At 32.0% G+C, this 24,657-nt stretch overlaps 2 protein-coding genes across 3 annotated transcripts; one reads left to right on the top strand and one right to left on the bottom strand.

The window, feature by feature from the left end:
• The first annotated feature begins 374 nt into the window (after positions 1–374).
• Positions 375–4,821, top strand: LOC107168882 (uncharacterized). Its single transcript, XM_015518427.2, has 2 exons — positions 375–987; positions 4,035–4,821. Exons 1-2 carry the CDS (start codon positions 579–581, stop codon positions 4,394–4,396), a joined length of 771 nt encoding a protein of 256 aa, XP_015373913.2. The 5' UTR covers positions 375–578; the 3' UTR covers positions 4,397–4,821.
• Positions 4,822–12,493: 7,672 nt separating this feature from the next.
• Osi11 (Osiris 11) lies at positions 12,494–21,041 on the bottom strand. Of its 2 annotated transcripts, none has more exons than XM_089229167.1 (4): positions 20,884–21,041; positions 15,543–15,745; positions 14,668–14,895; positions 12,494–13,464 (listed from the first exon to the last, which is right to left on the bottom strand). In XM_089229167.1, the coding sequence occupies exons 1-4, from the start codon at positions 20,901–20,903 to the stop codon at positions 12,962–12,964; spliced, it is 954 nt and encodes a 317-aa protein (XP_089085293.1). In that variant the 5' UTR covers positions 20,904–21,041; the 3' UTR covers positions 12,494–12,961. The 2 variants fall into 2 exon arrangements, with proteins under 2 accessions (XP_089085293.1, XP_089085294.1); XM_089229168.1 differs by having other exon boundaries at positions 14,683–14,895.
• Between the last annotated feature and the right edge of the window lie 3,616 nt (positions 21,042–24,657).

The following is a 24,657-nucleotide window of genomic DNA, read 5'->3' as shown; positions in this document are numbered from 1 at the left end:
CATTTATTTCGTGAAAACGGGCGAGTAGCTGGTACATCGACGTGCGCCCGAGGTGAAATAATATAACTTATATTATATACTATTACACTCTGCTATAGGCACTCCGGAGACTATTATCCCGCACGCATCCCCTTGTCACGGCGGCCCTGCTAAAACAGTATTATAATCATCTGTCGTCGTCGTAGACTGTCCTCTGATCGTGAGAGAACAAGAAGAAAGCACCGTGTTAGAGGTCAAGTGCGCGTTCGGAGGGGCGCCGCCCATGTGCGGACCGGGGCCGTGGTTGTGACTCGCGCGCGTTTTCCGCTCCCCGCGCGAATGCGGCGGCGGTATATATACCGGATGTCCGGGAAACCCAGGCGTCAGTGCACGTTCCGGCGCCCAAGCATCTACAGCCACTGTCGTGCCGATTTCGCGGACATTTAATGGTGGAATTCATACACACAATATATTCACGCATATTATTGTATATAAACCATAATAATATATAGAATATCATACACGCCGTGCGGTCGTTTTCGAAATAACTCGATACCGGAATCAGTTCGTTTTGAAAAGGTTCGCTGATAGTGCCTATAATGAGTCGGTTACGTACGGTGTTGGTGTGCGCGGTGGCGATTTTGGCGCTAGGCGGCCGGTCCAGAGCTTTTTGCGGGTTACGATCCGCCGACAGCGACGGAGGAGGAAGCGTAGACGACTTCATCACGTGCCTCAAGTCCAAGGCGATCGTGACACTGGACCGCATGTCTCGAGACGATTCGTTACCCCTGACCGGTTCAGTGACCCTGGTCCACGGGGACTCAAGTCACCGCCGACAACGATCGGATCAGGGCCCAGTGGTTTCAGAACGTGAACTCCAGACCAAACCAGACGACACACTCAACCGCATGCTTTACGAAAAGGCGGTCGGACTTCTCAGTGGTCGAGTTGTCAAGGTCGGTTTGCCCGAACTCACGCCAGACCAGTTGAGAACAGCCCTGGAAGAAGGTAAACATTTTATTTTGAAATAATTAATACGTATTATATGAACCCGTAGGAATAGATAATATAATTAATTTATATCATGCCTATAATATATGCAGAAACAACAAACTTAAACATAAGCAAATAAGAATCAGAATGTTGAAAAAGTAAAAATTTGATTATATTTCTTATTTTCAAAAAAATCACATTAGTAGGCAGATATCTACATATTTTGTTTAAAAAAAAAAAAAAAATTAACAAATGGACTAATGCCGGTTCTTACAATGTCCGTTAACTTAAACCGGACACTTGCGGAATTCTGCTAAAAATCCCACTGACCGTCGGTTAACCGTTAGCGAACACTTAACCGTTTTTTTAAGAACCGACGTGAGAAGTTTTCTCTGACTTTATATTATACTTAATTTGTAATACTCAGTCGACTACTATAAATACAATAATTACACAAATTGTTCATAAATTTAATACTCAGAAATTCATATTTTATAATTTAGATTCAATAAAAACCAATTAACTATAGTATAGTTCCATGCAATATATATTTATAATTTATTTTTTCTATACTCTGATTCATCTTAAATTTAATATTTATTTATTTGATTCGTAGAGCTTTTCCAAACAAACCAAATGATAAATACAGCATAGTTATAGAATAATATTTTTTAAATAACGGTTATTTATTAGAATAATCATTTTTATGCTGTGAATATTCGTTGATTGTGATAACATGATGTATATGCATCGATTTTATATATGATATGGATAATCTTTGTAAATAAAAATGTCATATTCAGGGATATATTAAGTTTATATTATCAATATTCCATTGTTCATTAAAATTAATCAAAGAATACTTTTTAGACATTCTTTATAAACATTATAAGAATAAACTTATTGAGTTATTTTATAATATTAATAGAATATACTGTTTTATGATTTGAATATTCTAAAATTGTGATAAAACTAATTATTTTTTAATGTAATATTGATATATGACCACTTTTAAAAAAATATGTACTTTTAATAAAAAATATCTATCCACAATAGTAATTACTATTGTTCGTTTGGAATTTCTTAAATTTCTTTATTTCAAAATATTTTAATACAGAAACATTTTTCTGAAAAATATAATTTTTAAATAGGTATGGATTACAAGTTAAAATAACTACCCTATAGGTACTTATCAGAAATTAAAATCAACATCTAAGAATTTATCATTAAAAATATATTAACAAAATTTTTTAATTGTCCGGTAACTTATACACTAAATATTTATATAAAATACTAAGTAATTTTTATTTTTTGTTTGAACCTGGTATTATCATCTAAACTTAATATTTATACGTATTACACATTTTTGTAATTAATCTAAAAAATAGATTTAATACAAATATGATAATGTTACAGTACCTATATGTTTCGTGGTTTAAAATACAATATCAGTGAACTATATAGCACATTAATGGTTAAATCAATTGTACAATAAGATGTTTTCATTTTATAATGACAGCCTTTCGACCGTCCAAGCTTAAGTCCGAAGTAGAATTATCAAGTAATTGAAACTGCAGAGTTTTCAGAAAAAAAAAATATAACTATATGACAATTATTAATTTGGATTTAAAATTGAGCATATTATGGACGATAGGTACCGGGATATAGGTAACAATAATAATAATAATAATAATATATATATTATTTAATTCAAAACTGTTTTCTCATCATTACATCGTATTTTAAAATAAATATAAACAATTTATCATTCGAAATAATTCTGATTTCGAATCATTGGCATACTAAACTGGGTATCTACAGTGGTAACTCTGTGGTGGTAGATGGTTAAGGGTAGGTATAATGGGCGCAAATCGGTCTACTAAACGCGTAACGTTATTATCGTTATTATGCGTCGATCTCGCGAGAGCCATACAATTTCTCGGCATGAGTGCGTGTTTGTGCTACATATTTTCACAAACGGGTAGCTCGTGTTTTTCATTTGGACGGTACAGCACAATTGATGCGTAGCGATTTTTCAAATATCAAATGCAAATGCATAAAAAAAAAAAAAAAAACTAAGCAAATGAAAACCGAAACGGAATTATTGTACCATAGGTATATTATATTATATATAAATATGAAAATGGTATTACAACAATATCGTACGCGCGCGAGTGTGTGTGTGTGTGTGTGTGTGTGTGTGTGTGTGTGTGTGTCGGTCCGTCACTAATACGAGAACGGACTCCATTCGGACAAACATACCGCACGTATTGCACCTTCATACAGTTTTACAATAATATAAATATATAATTATGTGTGTGTATGTGTGTGTGCGCGTGTGTATAAAATATATATTATCCTTTCGCCGGGGCGCTAATTACACGCGATATGAGCAACACACAATGGAGACGACGACAACAATAACGACAAATCTAGGGCTGAGAATCGTTATTATTCGTAACAATAAAGTTATGCGATTTTCTTTTTCGGATTGATATAATATATAATATAATAATATTATTGTTTGATAGTTATTTGCCCGAAAAGTCAAGTCGTACAAGGACGATCGATGGTCCTTTTATTTTTCATGTTATGAGTATTTGATTTTGCCGAACTTCCGTTAATATGATCATTTTTAATTCAATTAAATAATAAATAATCCCTTGTATATGTGAGTCTAATAAAAAAAAAAAAAAACAGACTTATGATATAATTATTATCCCAGGAGATATTGCAATGGGTTAATCCTCCTGAGACATCCTGTATAGTTTTAGGTACTCTTTACTAAAAATATTTTTATTTTTTTGAAACATTTTTAGACTTAATAATATTCAGACCAATAACAAATTACAATATATAAAAACAATATAAAACAATACATTTGATATAATTGATTTTAATCTCAAATGATTTGATATAATACAATAATAAACTAATTATAAGATAATGTACTGTTACATCCAATGGCCATAGACGCCGCAGATAGTTGTTTAATAAAAAAAAAAAAAAAAAAAAACTAATTATAATTGACTAATGATATTTCTCGGTAAATGTTTGCAAAGGTCGCGGAAAAATGAAGAAAACCATGGGAATGATGATGACAATGGGCGCCATGAAGGCGATGATGATCATACCACTGGCGCTCGGCATACTGTTTCTGATGGCCGGAAAGGCGTTGATAATCAGCAAAATAGCGCTAGTCTTGTCGCTGATCATCACTCTCAAAAAGCTCTTGTCCAAGTCTGGCGGTGGAGGTGGTGAGCACATGATTCACGAGTCGCATTCGTCGTCAGGTTCCGGTTGGCCGTCGGGCGGAAGTTCGGGTGGCCATGGAGGCTGGGACAAGAGGTCTTCGTCGTCGTTTTCATCGGAAGCTGCTGCTGCCAGTCAGATGTTGGCTTACAGATCGTACAACAAGCCATAATTTATTCTATAAATATAAAATTACAAAAGTACAATTTAACACGTCATTCGACACCGTGTGTGTACGTCACGCACCGTTGATATTGACACGATTATTTATTATATTTATTAGTAGTATTTATTATTATTTATTGTCATCGTTATTATTATTATTTTTGTTGTTCGTTTACGAAAGGATAATATTATCCACCTTTTTTAATATGCATTAAGCTTCCGAGTCCTGATACCACGGCGCTTACAGTATCTACGTAAAATATTGTTTATAATATTTAAATGGAACGCTGTTTTTGTATACTAATATTTTAGCCATTTTAGGACACTATAATGTTATAATAGCTTATTTATCATTCATCTTATTTTATTTTTAATGTTCTATTGTATGTCATTTTATCACGATATTATAATATCATATTAGCAAATATAAAATTACGCTTTCCTTTAATTTATAAAATGCACTACCCACCATGATGTTAGTGTCATATAATTGTAAAATATAATGTTTTTTTTTCTGTTATTTTGTAATTGGAAACAATATTTAAAATCGTTTTGTACAACCTTTTTTTCGATTATTTTACTATATTTCTACAAATAATAATGACCCACATTTTTTATAAATATTAATAAGACATACATATAGAAGTATTAAAATTATTAATTTTTAGTTTTCGTGATCTACAATTAATAATATCGAAGATACTTGATCAACAATAAATTATAATAATTTGTTTGAAAACAAAACGACCACTTTTAAAAATTTGAAAAACATCAGTAGATTACATACAGTCCATACAGATATATAGCTTTTGAAAGATATTATCATAACTATAGTTGAGAAAATTAATAAAAACTTAGACTTTATTATAATTAATAATAATATAGTATTATTATAGGTGATATAATAAATTTATAATGATTTATTAGTTTATTACATAACTTTAATTAGAAAAAAATCACGCTAAATATTCCTACTCGAGTCACCTACGCTTATCGCAGATCATTTAACATTATAAGTATTTTAGATTCTGAGAGATGCGATGAATGCACTCTGATTTTACAATGTTGTATGTGTGTGTGTTTTTTGTGTATGTATACACGATATGTTTTCGAAATAATGCTTCATGAGTATATCTACTTTTAGTAATTAAAAATGTATACCGGAAAGTCAAATTAAATTTTTATGAGAATTTGAATTACAACATTAGATAGGTATTCACACAATTTATCTTGCATCGATATTCTTATTTTCTTGTTATTCTAAAACGAATACTAGTAAAAACTTGAAATTTACACCTAATATTTATTTTTTTCAATTCCTATACTTGATAAAATGTTATTATTAAGTTATTTATAAGCATTTGAAATTTTTAGTTTATTATTCTATAAATGTTAATACAATTTTATTCATTGGGTCAAAAAACTTGAAAATTTAATACAAAGTTCCCCATAAGTTGATATAATAGCAATTTGAAAATATTAAAAATACATAGGCTAGTTTTTTATATATATATACATATATAACCATCTGTAGTTCAAAGTTTGACAAAATGTATTTAATTGAAAATTTACAAATTCTTTGGTTGTAAAAATGTATAAAACGTTTAACTTTTATAGATTAGAATTGAAAATTTAAAACAGTTCCACCTAAGTAATTAATTCTGTGACAAAAAAAAAATCTTAAAATATACAAACACAGTTTTTTGTAGTAGTTATTTTAAGTTCAAATTTGGATGAAATTACATATTAAATAACCAAGAATAACAATTTTGGTAATATAATTGTAATAATTTAAAAATATTATTCGTGGGTACTTAAAATTTCTAAAACAATTGATATTCTTATTGTAATAGTTGATGTCGTTAATGACTTATATTAATACTTTATAATAAATTGTTTATGTCTACTATGAATGACCAAGTGTGTCGGGTGCATAATGAATCTGATTTGATTAATTTGGAATTTATTTTATAGGTATCTTCTTTTTTTTTTTTTTTTTAAATAATAACAATATTATTAATATAGTATAACATATCCTAGACTGACAAACCGTCTCCATTCAGAATCGTTTTTCGTGTACAATGATAATATTATTATATCATTGAATCTAAATTTAATACCATCCATCACAGTAACCCACTTGTAAAGTATACTGTACAGAAGAGCGAAATCCACTCACCCGCTTTTCTAAAATTATAACTATGTATTATATATAACGTATCTTTTTTATCTGGCCCGCGCTACATTTTCAAATTACTTCATATAAAACCTCATCCTCAAGTATCACATTAAATAATAATTGTAAATATAAATAAATGTTAGTAAATTTGAAGGACTATTTTTTTTTTTTTTTTTGCTTTCTCCTATGCACTGCGGCCCTATAGATTTTAAAGTGCTTCAAAAGTTACTTTGAGTTGCCCATCCTTGCTATATATAATAACACCTATACCGGACACGGCGAGAGTTCTAAACTCATACGACAACGAAACGACGACCGCGACTTGTGTACGTCCACCGCGACCGTTGTCGGATCACCAACGTTTTGGGAGCCGTTTATATTTGTTTGTTTGTTCACACTCAGGGCGAGACGAGAAAGACGGCCCCGCGGCTGCATCGCGTTTGCATCGCTGGCCGCAATATCAGGCAAGGTACTAATGTCGGTCACGCAGGCGCTCGTCATAGCGGCAGTGTTCGCGCTCAAAGGCCACGGCGGAGGCGATTACGGCAAGGCATCGCATTACGATTTACGAGATCATCACCAAGTCAGTCGTCTATACGATATCGAACACCTAGTGAACGGAGCGTCATACTCATCGGCGCCGTACAGTTACATTCGGTTCCTCACCGTGGACGAAAACGGCGGAACTCATCATCACCCGATCGGACGCCGCCGGCCGCTTCGGCCAATTCCTAGTCCGGTGACGCTTCCGGAACGGTCTAACAGGCCGGCAACGAGGACAGCGTTGGCCGTCCATCTTACCCGCTAGCGCAAATAGCATAATACATACCCACCGGCCACCAACAGCGCCTGACGGGTGGAGTTTCGGTGTTATTATAATATTTATTCGTTGTTCACTCCATGTCGTCGACGTCGATGCCATAACATAAACAATATTATTATAATCAACATTAATTCATTAATTGATATTATAATTTTTTTTTTTTTTTTTAATTAAAAACAATATTTCGGTGTGACAATAATATAATATTATTTTACCATCGTAAAATTATGCGATCTTTTGAAGAATAAATAAACACCATCGCGTACTTGTCATGCATATTTTTGTACCGCAGTGTTTTGCCCCCGATCTTTACCAAAGTTTTTACATCGCATTATTTCGATTTACGCACGAAGTGGGACATTTGATGTTTGAAATTACTGATCGTTGGCTATATTCGAGCCAATATAAAACGATTTATCATAGCGAACGTTACTGCGCAATGCGATTAGCGCACTCTCGTTGATAAATATCATAACATCAGAAACAACAAACCGCGATCATTCACGTGCAGCACAATACACCGCAGCATTATGCGATTCGCGTACCGACATAAAAATGAAAATAACAGCAAGAGCGACAAAATTTATAATATTATAATAAAAAGGCGATTCACGCTCACGACAATATTATTTCCGGCGATTTGCGGCCCCACATAAGTGTATATTACGGCGATTCACTCGCGTAATAATTACCTACGCGCGCGTTTCCGCGACAGCTCAGTGGAACTACAATGTACCCACTTTTCGGTTGAACAGTGCGCGCAAACTTTTACGACTCCTGGGTTTCGATTTAAGTCGGCGACCGTGCTAAATAATAAATATTCGCGGCCCGGCGGCGACCGATAATGAACGACACAATATTATTTGGTAGGTACATTATTATAGTCAAATACGCGTGTTTATCATCTCGAAGAATAATATTATTATAAGAGATGATAACACTGAAGCGAAATTTGTCTATTATATTCACCTAGCCCATAAGTTGTAAATATGTGTAAAATTCGTTTTGTTCATATTGTTAAAATTGTAGGCTAATAACCTAAGATGTTGAAGCCATAGGCGGATCCAGAGTTTTATATTTGAATGTGCCCGGCTCATTTTTGTATTTATTTTTTTATATTACATAGGGAATGAGGCTATAAACAAATCACATCACATTAAATAATGAAAAAATAAATGAAATACAAATTATCAAAAGTATTATCATTATTATTAGTATTTTTTTTATCGTTATCAGCGCGACGTCGATTTCCAAGAAAAGGCAATATTTTTTCGCTAAAAATAGTTACCACCGCCATTAGACTGACCGTGACGTTTTCGTATTGACGACAATAACATTGAATAATAATATCATTTAACAATAACGTTAAACAAATACGTGTAGAACTGTAGACAATAGACAGAGTAGTGATTTAAATTCTTCATTAATAATGTAAAATAACAAAATTATTGATTAAAAAATTTATGTAATTATTACTTTTATTAAATTTTCATTATTTCAGACTGATTCAGAACACTGATTTCAGTTATACTTACAAAAAACTAAAATTAAATTAATGTGTATATATTATATTATTAATTATTATTATTTAATATTATTTAATTTTTTCTCTATACATTAGGGTGTGCCTTGGTACACCCGGCTACCACGTAGATCCGCCTATGGTTGAAGCCTTATATCATTATAAAAATAATAAAAATAAAAATATTATAAGAATTCGATTGCGACATTAACCGGTTCCTTAGAGCCAATACATTTTATCTAGTCGTACTATGATGGTCATACGGTCAATTAATTTGGCCACCCAAAATATGGCCGTATCCATTTTCCTCCAAAAACGAGATACCGTTTTCCTCCACTGACCATTTTCCTCCAATAAATAATGTCAATTAAAATAAATGTAATATGAAACACAAGAACTATAAAGACATTCAACACAATAGACACTAGTGAGTAGTCGACGCGCGACGTACAGTTCGATACTAAAAATATAGTCTTATATATTGATGCGAGTTTATCGTATACAATCGCGGTGTGTCTTTCTCACTCAATGTCGCTGTCACGACGGCACATTAGCCGTAGGTATACCACCGACTGGACACAAACACACACACAGTCACCATATAATTGTAGTTTATTTTCGTAGTGTATATTTTTGTATTAATTATGTGATTGTGAATTATTATATAATATGTAGATTATAAGAAAATTATCGCCGCCGCCGCACGGGATGCGCGAACAATATAATTAACACGGCCGCCGTGACCTTTGTCTTCCTCCGTCCGTCGTCGTGAGCAAACACCGTCGCGGATTTTATTTTATTTTGTAAAAGGCACGAATAGCCAAAATTTATTATAAATTGTGCGGCCGCGAATCGCCACGTTTCTTATTCATTGTAAGGCGCAAATCGTCAAACATTATTATTGTGCGTGGGCGCTAATCGCCATATATATTATTATTATTGTGAATTTCGCGGTGCTAATCACCGAACTTATTATATTTATGTTTAAACATCATTCTTTGTTTTTTAATGTAAAATTATATAGCCAGGCAGCGGCTGGCCAGCAGCACACCGACAAGCTGTGAGTTATTTATTTTATATTATCATTATATTCGTTATACTTATTATTATATATTCTATCGTGCCACAAGGGCCGTACACAACTTATATTATTATTTATTGTTATATTCTGTCGTGCCAGAAGGGCGCATAGTATTATTTTTTTTTTTTTTTATTATTACTTTAAAGCCTCAACAACTAAGGTTATTAGCTTACATATTTTAAAATATTACTTATATATACAGGTACAATAATTTACAATACATTTTACAATATTACAATAAAATTATTCTTGGAAGGTATGTGTAATTAAAGTAGGGGAATATCTAGGAAAACATATGAAATTATATGAGGTTATAAAGTTTGGTTATTTTTAGGAAATTTAGAATATTAATAGAATTTTCATAGTCCGGTCCGAGTGCTTCGTAGAGGTGTTTTGGAATGTTTAAGGAATAGTATTATTATAATATTATTCTTGGTCATAAGGACCGCAGATCAATTTGCACCAATTGTTTTTTATATTATATTTTCTACTCTGTTGAGCCAGAAGGGCTAATCCTTTTATATTTTTACGTAGCTCTATAATAGCTACCGTGAATTATAACTTTATTTTTATTATCTGTGAATTCTGCTGTGAATTTTATTATACATATTATATTGTCATTTGCTTGGCCATAAGGGCCGCTCATTTATATATACCTTTTTCTGTTGGGCCAGAAGGGCCACAATATATATTGTATACTGTTATAGCCATAAGGGCTTGATTTATTATATATATTATATTTTTATACATTTGTGTTGCTGTGATTTTATTATATTATATTTGTTAATTTATTATTATCATTGTGTATTATACAGCAACAGCAACTGTTACCAAAAACCTTGTTACCATTTTACTATTATTTGTCTTATTATACACACATCTACATACATACACACACTCGTACACAAAAACATACCTTTCGCACAACACGCATTACGTAGTTCTACAGTATTTGCCCGGCGACCACGACCACTGCTGTTTGAACTACTACACCACTACACACCCAGCTATCTCCATATTATTTCTCCGCCCTAGGTGTTAGTGGTGCCCTAAAGCATTGGCGTTCGGGCACGCGTAATATTATCTTATGCTCCCGGCCCGTTCACTCAATGTGTGCAATCATAATAAGAAGTAATACGAACACTGATAACAAACATTTTTATAATTATACTGTATTTATCTCCAGCATAATAAAATATTGTATAACAATATAATATGTATGTATAATATATTATCAGCTTTTAGATCTATTAAAATATTATTACCAATCATATACAACAGTTAATTCATTAGCTATTAGCATCTATTTCAGTAATTTAAATCACTAATAAATAATTTGAGTATAAATGTTGCTTTCAATTAATTAATGCTTATAACAAAATATTAATATGTCTTGTGTTAAAATTGCATATACAACGCTCCGTGTTTTAAAATATAAATGTTGTGTTTTTATATTTAATAAAGCTACATCGTCTTTATCATCTTATACTTGATAATTTTCATTAACATTTCAACCCTGAAACATTTTTATATTAATTTTAACCTGAGGCTTTATAAAAACCTTCTTGATAGAAAATATTTTTAGTCTAATAAATGGCGTACAAAGTTTTTATTATTGAAATAATGATTATAGTATGTTAGGTATCACTATGAAGTAATTTTTTGTTTATGAACATTTAGATTTAATACAGAATATAGCAAGAACATATTATTGTAAAATAGTAGATAATTCGTATAAAATATATTAAGATTAAATACATAATCGATATGAATTTTTTCTGGATAAATACCTATTATTGATTTTGTATAACTACTCAGTTAATACTATTCAAATATTTTTTCCAATTCAATTAACAGTTATTTTCATTAATTATTTAATTGTTAACTTAAGTTTACCGAAACTATTATGTGAAATCGAAAATGTTTTTATTTATTTACTACCCAGTAACTTTACTGAATATTTTCGTCAAACATGTAAAACATGTAATAATCACTAAACAATGGCTAAATAATAATATGTTTATTCTACTACAGATATTTATGATTATTATGACGGTTTTATATTATACAGAGTGACCCGTGAGGATTTATACCCATTGTATATCTCATTTAAATAATGGAAATATCAAAATTTTGGTTTTTTATAAGACTCACTGGGATGAGAACTACAATTATTTCATTTTTTAATTTAATTTAAATGTTTTGGTAAAAAATTAAAAAAATGTTTTTTTTTCTAATTTAATTATTTCCAAAAAAATTGACTATAGCCATTTTGTAGAGTTTATTTTTCTGAAAATATTGACGTTTCAAAATTTAATTTTCATTAATTTCATGATATATAAAAAACCACGATTTCGATGTCTTCATTATTTCGCGAAATATCACAATAATTCTCGCGGGGCACTCTGTATATCGATAAATGAATATTTTATACACGTACTGAATGACTGGCATAGACGACGTTCGAAAATCGGACGCGTTAATAACGTAATTAACTGGTTGGCTTTATATTAAATTTATTTATTATTCTTAATCTTAAATAAAATATAACAATATTAGACGACACATAACTTTGAGCACAATCAGTTATTCATAATATAAAAAATTATAATATAATAATGGAAAGCAATTAATAATATTATATAAGAACAAAAAATATATTTATAGTTTATAGTTCAAAGTACTATGATGAATATAATGTAAAAAAGACAATAATAAAATAAATAAATAAATAATTTTTAATAATAATAATAAAAATAATAATAATAATATGTAATTAACGTTATTACATTACGAAGTCTTGGGTGATGAGTTCCCGTGACTGCGTTACGAAAAAAATAATATCATAATATTATTTTAATATTATGTCTCATGATGAAGTTGATAGTGTGAGGTGGGTGGCTGTGGTAGAGAGTCACCCGCGATGGGGTCGGTCAAGGAGCTTGCAGTGGTCCGGGTGTCCGGTCTTCAGAGCGCTTCGTCTCTCTGACCCGAATCGTGTTGCACGCTTCCGGACACGGCGGACGGTGACGAGGCCGCGGACGACATCACCATGGAACTGCCGCCTCCACCGCCTCCACCGCCTCCACCGCCGATTCCTCTGACGTGGGCCCTGTACGCGGCCAGTTGCGGGTACGGCACGACGTCCGGCTGGGCAATGCTCCGGGCGTACGGCCCGCTGTTGTCGTAGCTGCCGAACGTGTCAGCGGCACCGGGCGCGGCGTACTGATGCGAGTGCGTCATCACCGGCTGCTTGACGATCTCGTACGTGGTCTTGGACGAGCCACCGTGGCCGCCACCGCTGAACAGCTTCTTGAATGCCACCAAAATGGCCAGCGTGAGCGCGATTTTGCTCACCAACAGCGCTTTGCCGGCCAACAGTGCCAGACCCTTGTACGCTAAGGCCAGCAGACCTCCCTTGAGCATCATCAGGTACACCTGACCGCCCTTGTCCTTTTTCTTCTTGCGGCCTGTGTACCCCAAAACATCGATGTAGAACGAAACATAAACAAACACGAAAAATGTCAGGAAAAATCGAGATTTAAAAGTATAAATATTATAACATTGAGTTTTTGAAAAGTCGTTAGTGTTAGAGTTAATTAGTTAGTTAGAGTTTAATTATTAGACAAGGTATGCTTTTAATTTATCTTTGACTGGTTATTTTTTTTTTTTATATCGTCGCAACGTGGAAAAATAGTTCAACCAACTATTTTTCAAATTTATTTTCTATCGTTAATTATTTTTATTCAGTGGCGTGGCAAAGAGTAATTTCAAAGGCAATTGCCTCTGGGATTTTTCAAATATTGGGGGGTGGGTATCAAGGGACAAGGATTGTACTTATATACATGCAAATACATGTGGGGTGGATCATCTATATGGGGGGTTGCCTCTGGAATATTTTTAGTTCACCACGCCACTGTTTTTATTTGTTTAGCATTTAAATAATATAATTTCTAAATTGTATTAAAGAATATATAAATATTGTTTTATTTCTAAAACACGATCTTTCTAAGTGAATTTTTGTTTAAAATTTGACTTTATAGTTTCTAGAGATTGAATCGTCGCTGATACATGCTAAATTGGATAAATTGAGATTTCAGATTTGGTGATTGCGATGTAGGTACTGCGGCAATAAATCCTCAGCGAGCTGGCTGAGTGCCGATTCCGAAATATTCAGAAATTAATGAATGATCAAAAAATAGATATGAAACATAATTAGTAACAATTACAGCAGGTAAAAAACTATGAAGTAATAGTCCTATTTCTGGTGTAACTCCAGATGTTGTACATACGTTTGGAGAATATATGACATATGAATTGATTCTTAAACTTCATCTAATTTGGTTGAAACTCGTCCGATTTTGTATATCGAATGACCAAATTGTATGTGTTGTGAACTCAAAAAAGGTCACCCTAGTCCCGAGAAATTAAAATTATTTTACATTCATACAAAATCAAGTATTAATATTATGTAATATGCAATATTATACGAGTATGTAAATATTGTATCGGTCCTACTGCACGCTTGCTGTTTTTAATATTAAACTATCAATAAAAAAAAATTAATGTATTAATATATAATATGTTAATAATATTATATTGTTATTTTTTACAATTTATTATGTTCAAGCAATATAATATCAGGAGAGTAGTGTACACTAATGTTACATTACCAGTCAAGTACACACCGTCATCGAGATCTCTGCCTTCGTCGAACATCTGTGGCATGGACAGCTGAAGCGATCTGGACCTAGCGAACCTGGACAGTTTTTCGTATAACATTGAGTCCACTTGTTTACCGAATTCGGCTGAATTCTCGGGTATCACATTTTCAGCCACATCACTGTTGTCCACCTCCAACGATCTGCCGTTGTTTTCAGATTTCTTCACCAGAGATATTCCTAAAATAAATAACACGTTATTAACGGTCTCTATGTCTTTCTCTCGAATTATGTCAAACGCCGTACCTATACATATTATGTAAATATTTTCTTTGAAATTATATCGAATAAATTATAAAAGTACACTCGATGTTCACATCAGCAGACGCGTCATGTATTTGAACAAAAGTGAAAACGCAAATGTCTTAACACGCGTGAAATTGAACGTTTTACAGTTGAAATTCATTGGAAAAGAAAATGTACACGCATCTGACATTTTAAACGTTGTATTTTCGTTTTTAAATGGAAAATAATAATTCGTGCACAGTAGTTCTAAACTAAACGCATCGTATTAGTATATCTGCACAGTAATAATTATAATGAAACAAAGTACAAAAAAGACGTAAATTTTGCCTCGCAAAACATCTTAGTCCTAAGCGCGACAAATCTAAAATATTTAACTCTACTTTATTCAATATTAATATAGTGTTATAATCCGAGGAAAAATAATTTCGATCGAACTTACACGGGGTCCTGTCTATCCTCTCTTGATTGTTGGAAAACTCTAGACCAATCATATTCCACGGGTCGGAAGTACTTACCATTTTTTACTACCTAACAGTTTTTGGGACGTAATAATTATTTTAAATGCAATGCCCGATGGTTACCGTCGGCTATTTGAATGTTTTCCATATGAATGGCTCTGTCCAGCATTCTGAGCGCCCGACTCTTCAGGCACACGACCATTTCCGATTGGTCCGAACACTGTCTGTAGGCGTTGAGCATCATCCGGAAACCGGAAACTTCGGAAGTTGAAGACGGCAGCACTTCCGAACTGACCGTGAGCATTGCACTGCCAAAGATTATTAACCTTTTATGCGAACAAAAAAATTACAACGTCTATAGTATCAAAAATAATAACAATAAAGATAATATTCTTATACTAATTTAAGTAAAAATTGAGTCCATTTAAGTCGGTAGCCAGGTATGCACAGGCACATATTATCATACGGTAGCATTATTCCGACGGATTGTAGAGAAAAAAAAAATTGTATTCAACGTACATTTTCAACGGACGTAACGAACGTTTTTTTTTTTCACCGTGATTTATTTCCTACGTTTTCGACGTGTATCCAATACCTTGATGTTATAATTCAATATCTATTATTATATTCGCACATTCGTCTGTGATTAAACGTGTAAATTCCATTCATTTGTAAAATTATATTTATAAAATAATATAATAATAATAATATTATGATGGTGCAAAAAATCAGTATGACCTACATGGGATTTCAAAAACTGAAATATTGTATAAATGGAATTTGTGCAATTCACGTGTGTCAGATTAAAAAAACTGTCAGTGTTTTTTTTTCTCTTTAATCAAATCGAATAGCGTGTTTATACGCTTTTTATTACAGTATTTAAGACTCGCTTCAATTTTTCGGCTGAGATATTTGAATTTAACGTTTTAGTTATGCAGATAAATACAAATAATATATATGTATATTATACATACGGACCAATTAACATAATCGTCGAGTAATGAACAATCACAGAAAAGAAAATGTTTAAATAGTATTTTTTCTATAGTAAGAACTTGAACAAGTAAATACCTACCTTCAATTCGTGGTTTATAGTTAAAACCATATTTTTCATAAAAACCTATAGGTATTAAGGTAAGACTATACTATAAATATTGGTTAATTATAATTTGAACAAGTTTCAAAATGTAAACTCATAAAAAAAATGCATTATGGAATGATAATGATGTGTTCATTTATTAAATTCAGGTCGGGGATAAGAAAATTATCATAAAACATTTCTTGAATCCAATACACAAAACAAATACAAATACTGTAGAGGCATTGATTTTGTATATTAGTTTTAATTTTTTATCAAAAAACCCTCAGTTACGTCATGTCAAACGTATTTCTTGGTAATCGGCCTTTAAATTCAATTTTTTTCGATCAGTTAAAGGTGGGTGCAAAACTTTTATTTTAAAGGGTACTGTATGCACGGATATATTATTATTATTACACTAAAAATGTGTTCATAATCTAGAGTGCAGTCTATTAGAATGTTTTAATGATGATTAATGTATAATAATCTTTACAACGAGAGTCGAAAAAAAATTGAACGCAAAAAAGTCCTGAAATATGCGTAAATGTGCATTCACTTTTCTTAACAATGCCCGCGTATTATAGATTTTCACGGAAGACAAATCATATACATGACAGTAAATTTTTTCTCCATCTATAGATAATACATTGAAATGTGACTCGCGTATATAACTATTGACGGGTATTTGAATTAGAAAGTGTTGTTATATTATGCATTATGATTATAAATTCACGCAGTTGGTGCATGGGCATTATTTGGGAATCTTCCGGTGGACTGACGTTTAGGGAAATTTTTTTTCGGACATAACGTCAAGAGCATTGCGCTTACTCGGGTCATAATACTGTCATGATATATTATGGTCCCAGTATTGAAATATCACAATAAGATCGTAGCACCTATTATGCCTATGCGGAGTGAAAATAACATTTAATCGTTATACACTTAAACGTCACGGTTTTCTATGTCACCCCTAATAGTGATTATATACCTATATACTTATAATATTAGCATGTGCGTGTGTGAAGTCACTCATTATTATTGTTATAGCATGCGTATGAGATACGATGAAAATCTGTAATTATTATGAAAACAATGTTAATCGCTTTCGGGTTTAAACAGCGAATCGCCAAAATACTGTGTGTTTACATGGTCTAATTTGTGCAGTCGACTTTTACCGTTAGCACGCGCGCATACAACTACTATAATGCTCTGATGTGTCTCTGCTGCGTGCACGACGCATGAGTGTATAAGTAGGTGGACGGGCGGAACAAGTCGTATTATATTAATAATAATAATAATGATATTATAATAGTAAAAAAGTAACAATAATGATGATAATAATAACGAAGTCGACGATGAAGATATTTTAATAATGGCACGTGCATACCTATATATACCTACGATTAATTTTTCCACGATCGTAACTGCATGGGTACCTCTATACGCCCTTCTTCGGGTGACGAGGCAAAGTTATTGTTTATTTCTCGCATTTTGTCTCTGGTATTAATTAATCGACGTTTTTATTTAAATCGTCATTATGTCTATCACCACGTGAACCGCGTACTCCGTGCGCATACATACCGATGGAGACGACGGTGAGACGAACCTCAACAGTTCACTAGGCCAATACCCCGGCGGCGGCAGCGACGGAAATCAATCGACAACGAGAGCCGTTAAAGTCGCTCGTGCCTCCTCGTGCGGTTTTTTGGTGGAAGACCATAACCAACACCCTCACACCACCCGAAAAGTTATGCCTAACTGTGGATTACTCACGAAGTCACGAAAACGAATACCTACCGACAATTATTATGAGAAAACATTCACGGCAGCGACATATGAGATAGGTACCTGTTGCAATGTAATACAGAGGCCTAAGAGTATATTATTATAAACGAACGTTTCTCGACAACATTCAACGACTACACAGCTGTGCCGTAATGAATTTCACCGGCTATCGCCGAAACATCCAAGACGAGTACATGTCTAATGAATTTGTCTCACATATTTCGCTACAGTTTATGATAATATAAATAATATAATGTATAGATATTAGATATGTACACGCGCGCGAAATAGTGTGTTTGGTTCGGAACGAGACAAATACGCGATATCGTGACGGACTTCCTGTTTTTTTTTTTTTTTTAATTATTATTACTGCTACTTATTATTATCTTTTTCTCTAAGTATTTATAGTAATATGTACAACAGTTGTCCATCAACACACACAAAAAAAAAAAATACTTTTGTGGATGACCCAATTTTTAAAGATATATAAATATATAAAAATCTAATATATATTAAATATAGTTAGCGTATTCGATTTATGAAGACATCGCGTATAATACAGTATATTATATAGATATATAATATCATTCACGCGCATTCAATGAATTTGTTTATTGCCCACATGCGCTTTTCGTCGTTTGCGCATCGAGACCATCACCGTAACGTACCGTTTAATTGAACGAAATTCCTTCAATTGTTTTGATATGTCGGGAATGAAAAAATACAATAAAAATCAAATGTATTTGTAACAATCACACAACTTCTGTATACATTTTTGAGGATAAAAAAAATCGCAATTAGTATATCCTAACAGTGCATCCTTTCAATATATATTATTGTTATTTGACTATTTGCAATATTTTTTTTTATTGGGCGTTGAGGCTTCGACAACAATGACAATTTGTCTGATTTGAAATATTATTACAGGATAAATTCAATGCATATATTATGTAAACCGAATTTTTTGGGTGTCCAATATTCTATCGTCCGTCCGTATAAAAATAAATAAATACATCATTATTCTAATATTTAGTTTTTATAAAAAAAAAACCATGAGTATTCGTATAATATCTGGAATGGGATTTTACTGATGGAAATTATTTAAATATTATTTTGTCTATTAATATAGGTATTGTTTATTATTTTTTTTATTATAAGCTTTAAACAATATTGAATCTCAATTAGTTAAATTGATTTACCAGACTCAGGGTTACTAATAGTTTTGATCTAATGAGATTCTAATGCATCTATAATAATTATGTTGTATAATATATTTAATACAAAACATTTTTGTTTTACACCAAAGTTGTGCAAAGTTAAATCATAGTTTTACTAAAAAATATATATTGAAATTTCAATGATAAAAAAAAACGTGTGAACATTTTATAGTAATTGTTAAATGTTGCTTAAATATATACAACCTTAGATCTTCCTTGAACTCTTTTATAATAATTTGAACTGGATTTCATAAATTAAAAATTTGAACGAATTATCATCACTCTTCCTTAAAATTATTGTTTTGTGGTTGAATCATATTATTATTGAAAAATAGAAAAAAATCTAATATGTATTAAAATTAAATAATAGTATATTGCGACAAAACTATTACTCCTAAATTTACCGGAGTCTACAAACCTGTTTTTACTTATATAATAAAAAAAGTATATTTAATTATTAAGGCATGCTGCTAATTATTAAATTGATCTATTTTAAAACATATAATATTTGAATGAATATTAATTACATAATTTACACCATTTATGAGTTCAATTCAAATATATCCAAACCATTATCAAATATTATTATGTAATATTAAAATGAACAACTGAACGTTTTTCATAGTATAAACTAAATTTTAGGCGTAAATTTAATAAAACATGGTCATAACCAATACCCGACACTTAATACAGCTTAGACAGTTAAACCACAGTCTTAACAAGTTGGAGTTTTATGAAATGTCTATATATTTTATTCCAATAAGATATCCTTGTACACTGTACGTTTGATATAATATGTTCAAATATCTTTGCAAAGTTCCAACAATAGTATGTTAAGTGGAAACGGTTAATGATAATAATGGTAGTCACGAAAAGTTTTTAAGTGTCTACAAAGTTTGCCGACGAAAAGAAACCGTAAGGAAATCTTGACATTGTCGCTTGTATAATATCATTTAATATAAATAGTTTCACGATGTCCTAAACAAATATGGAAGTATATAATTCAACTCTGTACACAAGTGATTTTGAAGACATAAATAAAATATTTGAATCTCGAGATACGATAATACCGAATATCTCATAGGAAACAATAATTTGACGACACCATAATATCACCAGAGGTGTATAGTATGTTTTTAGACACAACTCGTAATATTTTAAGTATACTAGATCTTTAATTATTATTGTTCTTACGACAACGTCAGTTCACTGTACAGGAAAAATCGAATAAATCCTGTGTGGTTTTTTAACTTGATTTATCTGGTTTTTCAAACGTGTAGGTACCTAGTCCTAACGCGTCCCTACAATGCTCAGTACCTATCTAGTTATCTACGCTATAATATGATTATTATTATTATTATTATTATTGTTACAATGATTTTACCATAGTAGCGACGTATCCATGTCTGCGAACGATAGCGGTGGTGCAGTATTCCTATTGCAAATGTTCCAAAAATATAAGAGCCGCGGCGGTTGGTCGGTATCGACTGAACGACGATCGGTCGTCGATGGCTCGTTTTATTCGACTGAAATTGGCGTCGTTGTCCACCGGCGGGGTGGGGACGGGACGGTGCGAGAGGAAAGGGGACCAAACGCGGGTAGGTAAGTGTTAGGTCGGCCTCGGAAAGGCGCGTGCGCGTATACAGTTACATATTATTATGACTGGTTAAGTGTCGAGCGATACACGCGGACGGGGACGGTCTTAACAGAGTATAAACATAAAGAAAAGCGCTCTACTTGAATCGACAGATTTCCCGACGACGGAAATGTTATTAATAAAATACATATAACAAGAGTTTCGTCGATCCTGTCGGACTTTTTCAATGGTGGGGGGAGGGGGGGATCTGTGTGCCAGCGATTTCGGTGAGCGACGAAAATATTTCACGAAGACTGCGACGACGCCACCGCGTGTGCATAATTATTAATTATTATTAACATTATCATTGTATACTGTAGTACACGCGCGTCTAATATTATATCATTATTGTTGTAGTTAAATGTATTATAATACAGTACAATATTATACACTTTTATGAGTCTATTATACACGTGCATGGTATGTAGGTATGTCGTGTCCAGTAAGGATGAGAGGAATATGTTTTTTTTTTTTTTTTAAATCATGTTTTCATTATTAAATATTAATCTCTTTTCTTTTGTCTCCAACTAGCTGACCGATAAACAACAACTGTCAATCTGGTCATTGATGACGATGAATAATCTCAGAACGCAATTGCTCACCATACCGTCGTCATTAACTGATTTTCAGGAAGTATACCTGCAACATAATATACGATTTCATCAATTTTATAATATAATATATTATAATTTGAGGGGCTAAACATAACAGTGGCCTATCTAACTCATACCATAGTGGGTGTGTAACCGAAAGATATGACAAATGAAATATGTAAAAGCTAGTATATCAAATCTATCTGTTACACACTGTATAGCAGAATTAAAGTGCACATGAAGCCTTTTATAATTATTCAGATGTTTTTAATATATTTTAATATATTATAATGTTTGAGAAACATATTATAATATTTATTATTTATATCACTTTTTATTAAAAATGAGTGTTCGTCGATTATAGTAATTATTTTGAATTCACACACGCCGCGTAATCAAATCAGAGTATTTGAGGTAAACTCACGATGATATAATTAGTTAATATAGAAATTACAGTGGCGTTTCTTTTTATTACATTATATACGTGAAATATTATGTGCAAACTTTAATCATATTTTTATTTTTATTTTTTCTATGGTATCGAGGACCGGAGAAGGAACTATGTTGCCAATACTTCTCCAAACTTTAATCATATAGGAAAACATATAACAATTTATTTTTATTTAGAATTCAATACGATAATATTATATTGCGTATTTGCGTATGGAACTTTTTTAGTGGATATTAAATAAAGATATAGTAAGCTTGCATTGGATTTGTGAAGTCATACATTAATAATATTACTAACAACTATTGAATGATTATAATGATAATAATTAGTAGTTTATAGGCCTAGGCTTGCCATTCGTCCCGGTTTTCCCGGGTCAGTCTCGGTTTTAACAGCATGTCCCAGTGTCCCGGCCGGTCATTAATTTTGTCCCGGTTTATGGAAGACAAGAGAAAATAACTTTAAAATTATTTTGTTTAATAATAAAACATAAAATAATATTATACATAGAATTTGGGTTTAACTTGTAAAGAATTTTATTTAAAAATTAAAAGTAATACAGCTGTATTGAAAACAATTCATTCAACCAAAAAGTATGAACATAAGGTTATTACTAATAATTAATAAATGTAAATTCAGTAAATGTAGTTTATGTAAAAAACTGTATTGATTAATACATTTTTCAATTAAAATATGGGATATTATTAATTTCCATAATTTATTATAATTATACAAAAAATGTTTTTACTATTTTTATTTTTTAGTTTTATTAGCTTCTAGTATTAAATTATGATGGCTCAACAATTACAATTGAACATGATAATAAACAAATTATACGAAAAAAAGGGTTATTCAATATGATGTCCCGGTTTGGTGTTTTTAAAATCTGGCAACCCTATATTATAGCGATAATTAAGCACCTTATACACATGATAAAATAGAATAAAATATAAAATGATAAAAGCAGAAAGTCTACAAAATTATTTTAACATTTAATAACTCTGAAACGATTTTCATCTGCTGATATTAAGTAGGTATTGGTTTTGAGCAAGATTTCAGTTTGAAATATTAGTATAGGAAAATTTAAAAGTCTCCATCGGGTCTGTAATAAACTCGAGTTAATTAAAAATAATAATGATAAAGCAGAGACATTATAATTGGTTCGGTATATACGAAAACCGTAGAAATTGTCCGCAGTGTACCTAGACATAATTGCACATGCCTAGTTTAAAATGAAAACTGAAAGCGTTATTTTTTTCCCAAAAAAACTCTCCAACCCATGGATCGTCGTTGAAGACAATCCACGCACGTACACATTGTCTAAGACGTCTGGAATTTGTATAATGGGCCGAGATTTTGGCGTGAGCAACAATGGCATGCAAAGTCAATAAACAGGCCGTTATTATTCGTTATTCTGAAAAGTGTTTAAGCATTGTTACAAAAGTGTGTCGAGATGATCCTGATTGCCGTTGTTTAAATACCTCTGGGCTTTGATAGTATAGCGCTACAGCATGAGGCTATAACAATAAATATGCGAAAAAACATGAATGGGCCCCGGTGTTGTACATAAATAATATTATCAGGCATACCGTACATCATATAGCGTATTCCAGGAATTTTCCGGGTTTTTGTAGATCAACGCCTCTGTCGTTCGATTTTTCTGCACTTATCGACCGAATATTATTTATTTACGACAGTCATCGTTTATAATATTATATTTCACACACGTTTAACATTGGAATATTTAATAGTACCTATTAATTTGTTTTTAAATAATAACAAATATCGTTTTATGTCCTCACCATTGATTAGGTTTCAAGCATTAACACCATCGTTAAACCAATGTTAAAACAACGTATATTCTTTGGCGTAAAACAATTAATACTTTATTATACATAAAGAATAATCTTCATAAAATATAATATATTGTAGTGGCCCTAACACAACGGTTAACGGAAATCATTTGTTAATATAATTGATATTTTTTTTTTTTTTTTTTTTAACAAGAGAAATATTTTAATATGGTACAAAACTTTGGTCTGAATATTGTATTCTCTATACCTACCTATCTATTAGCATAATAATATTATAATTTGTTTATGGTGACATGTTCATTTGATTTAAACTATTTAGATAGTGAAACAATGCAATAGTTACTATAGTTATATACGCTCGAATTCGATCATTACTCGAGTTTTAAGTATAATTCGTGTTCAATATGTATGTCATCTAGTATGTAGAACGATCGTTTTGTGCAACTGAGTGACAAACATGATGGTAATAATATTATTGACGTGCAGAAAATTATTAAAAAGGATAACTATCAATTGGTCGAAACGTTTACGGTCAATACTTGTCGTAATAGTACGTCTCTGAGATTGGACTTCGTGCATAATATAATATGCGAGTGTGTATAGGGGCATGGAAATATAAAAAGCGCTCACAACCAAAGACGATCGGTCAGTTCAGGTAATCCGATTG

The sequence above is a fragment of the Diuraphis noxia genome, unplaced genomic scaffold (genome assembly GCF_037042655.1).
Source record: "Diuraphis noxia isolate RWA-SAM2 unplaced genomic scaffold, SU_Dnox_SAM2 contig0005, whole genome shotgun sequence".
Taxonomy (NCBI): Eukaryota; Metazoa; Arthropoda; class Insecta; order Hemiptera; family Aphididae; genus Diuraphis; species Diuraphis noxia.
This window is presented reverse-complemented; position numbering and strand designations above follow the sequence as displayed.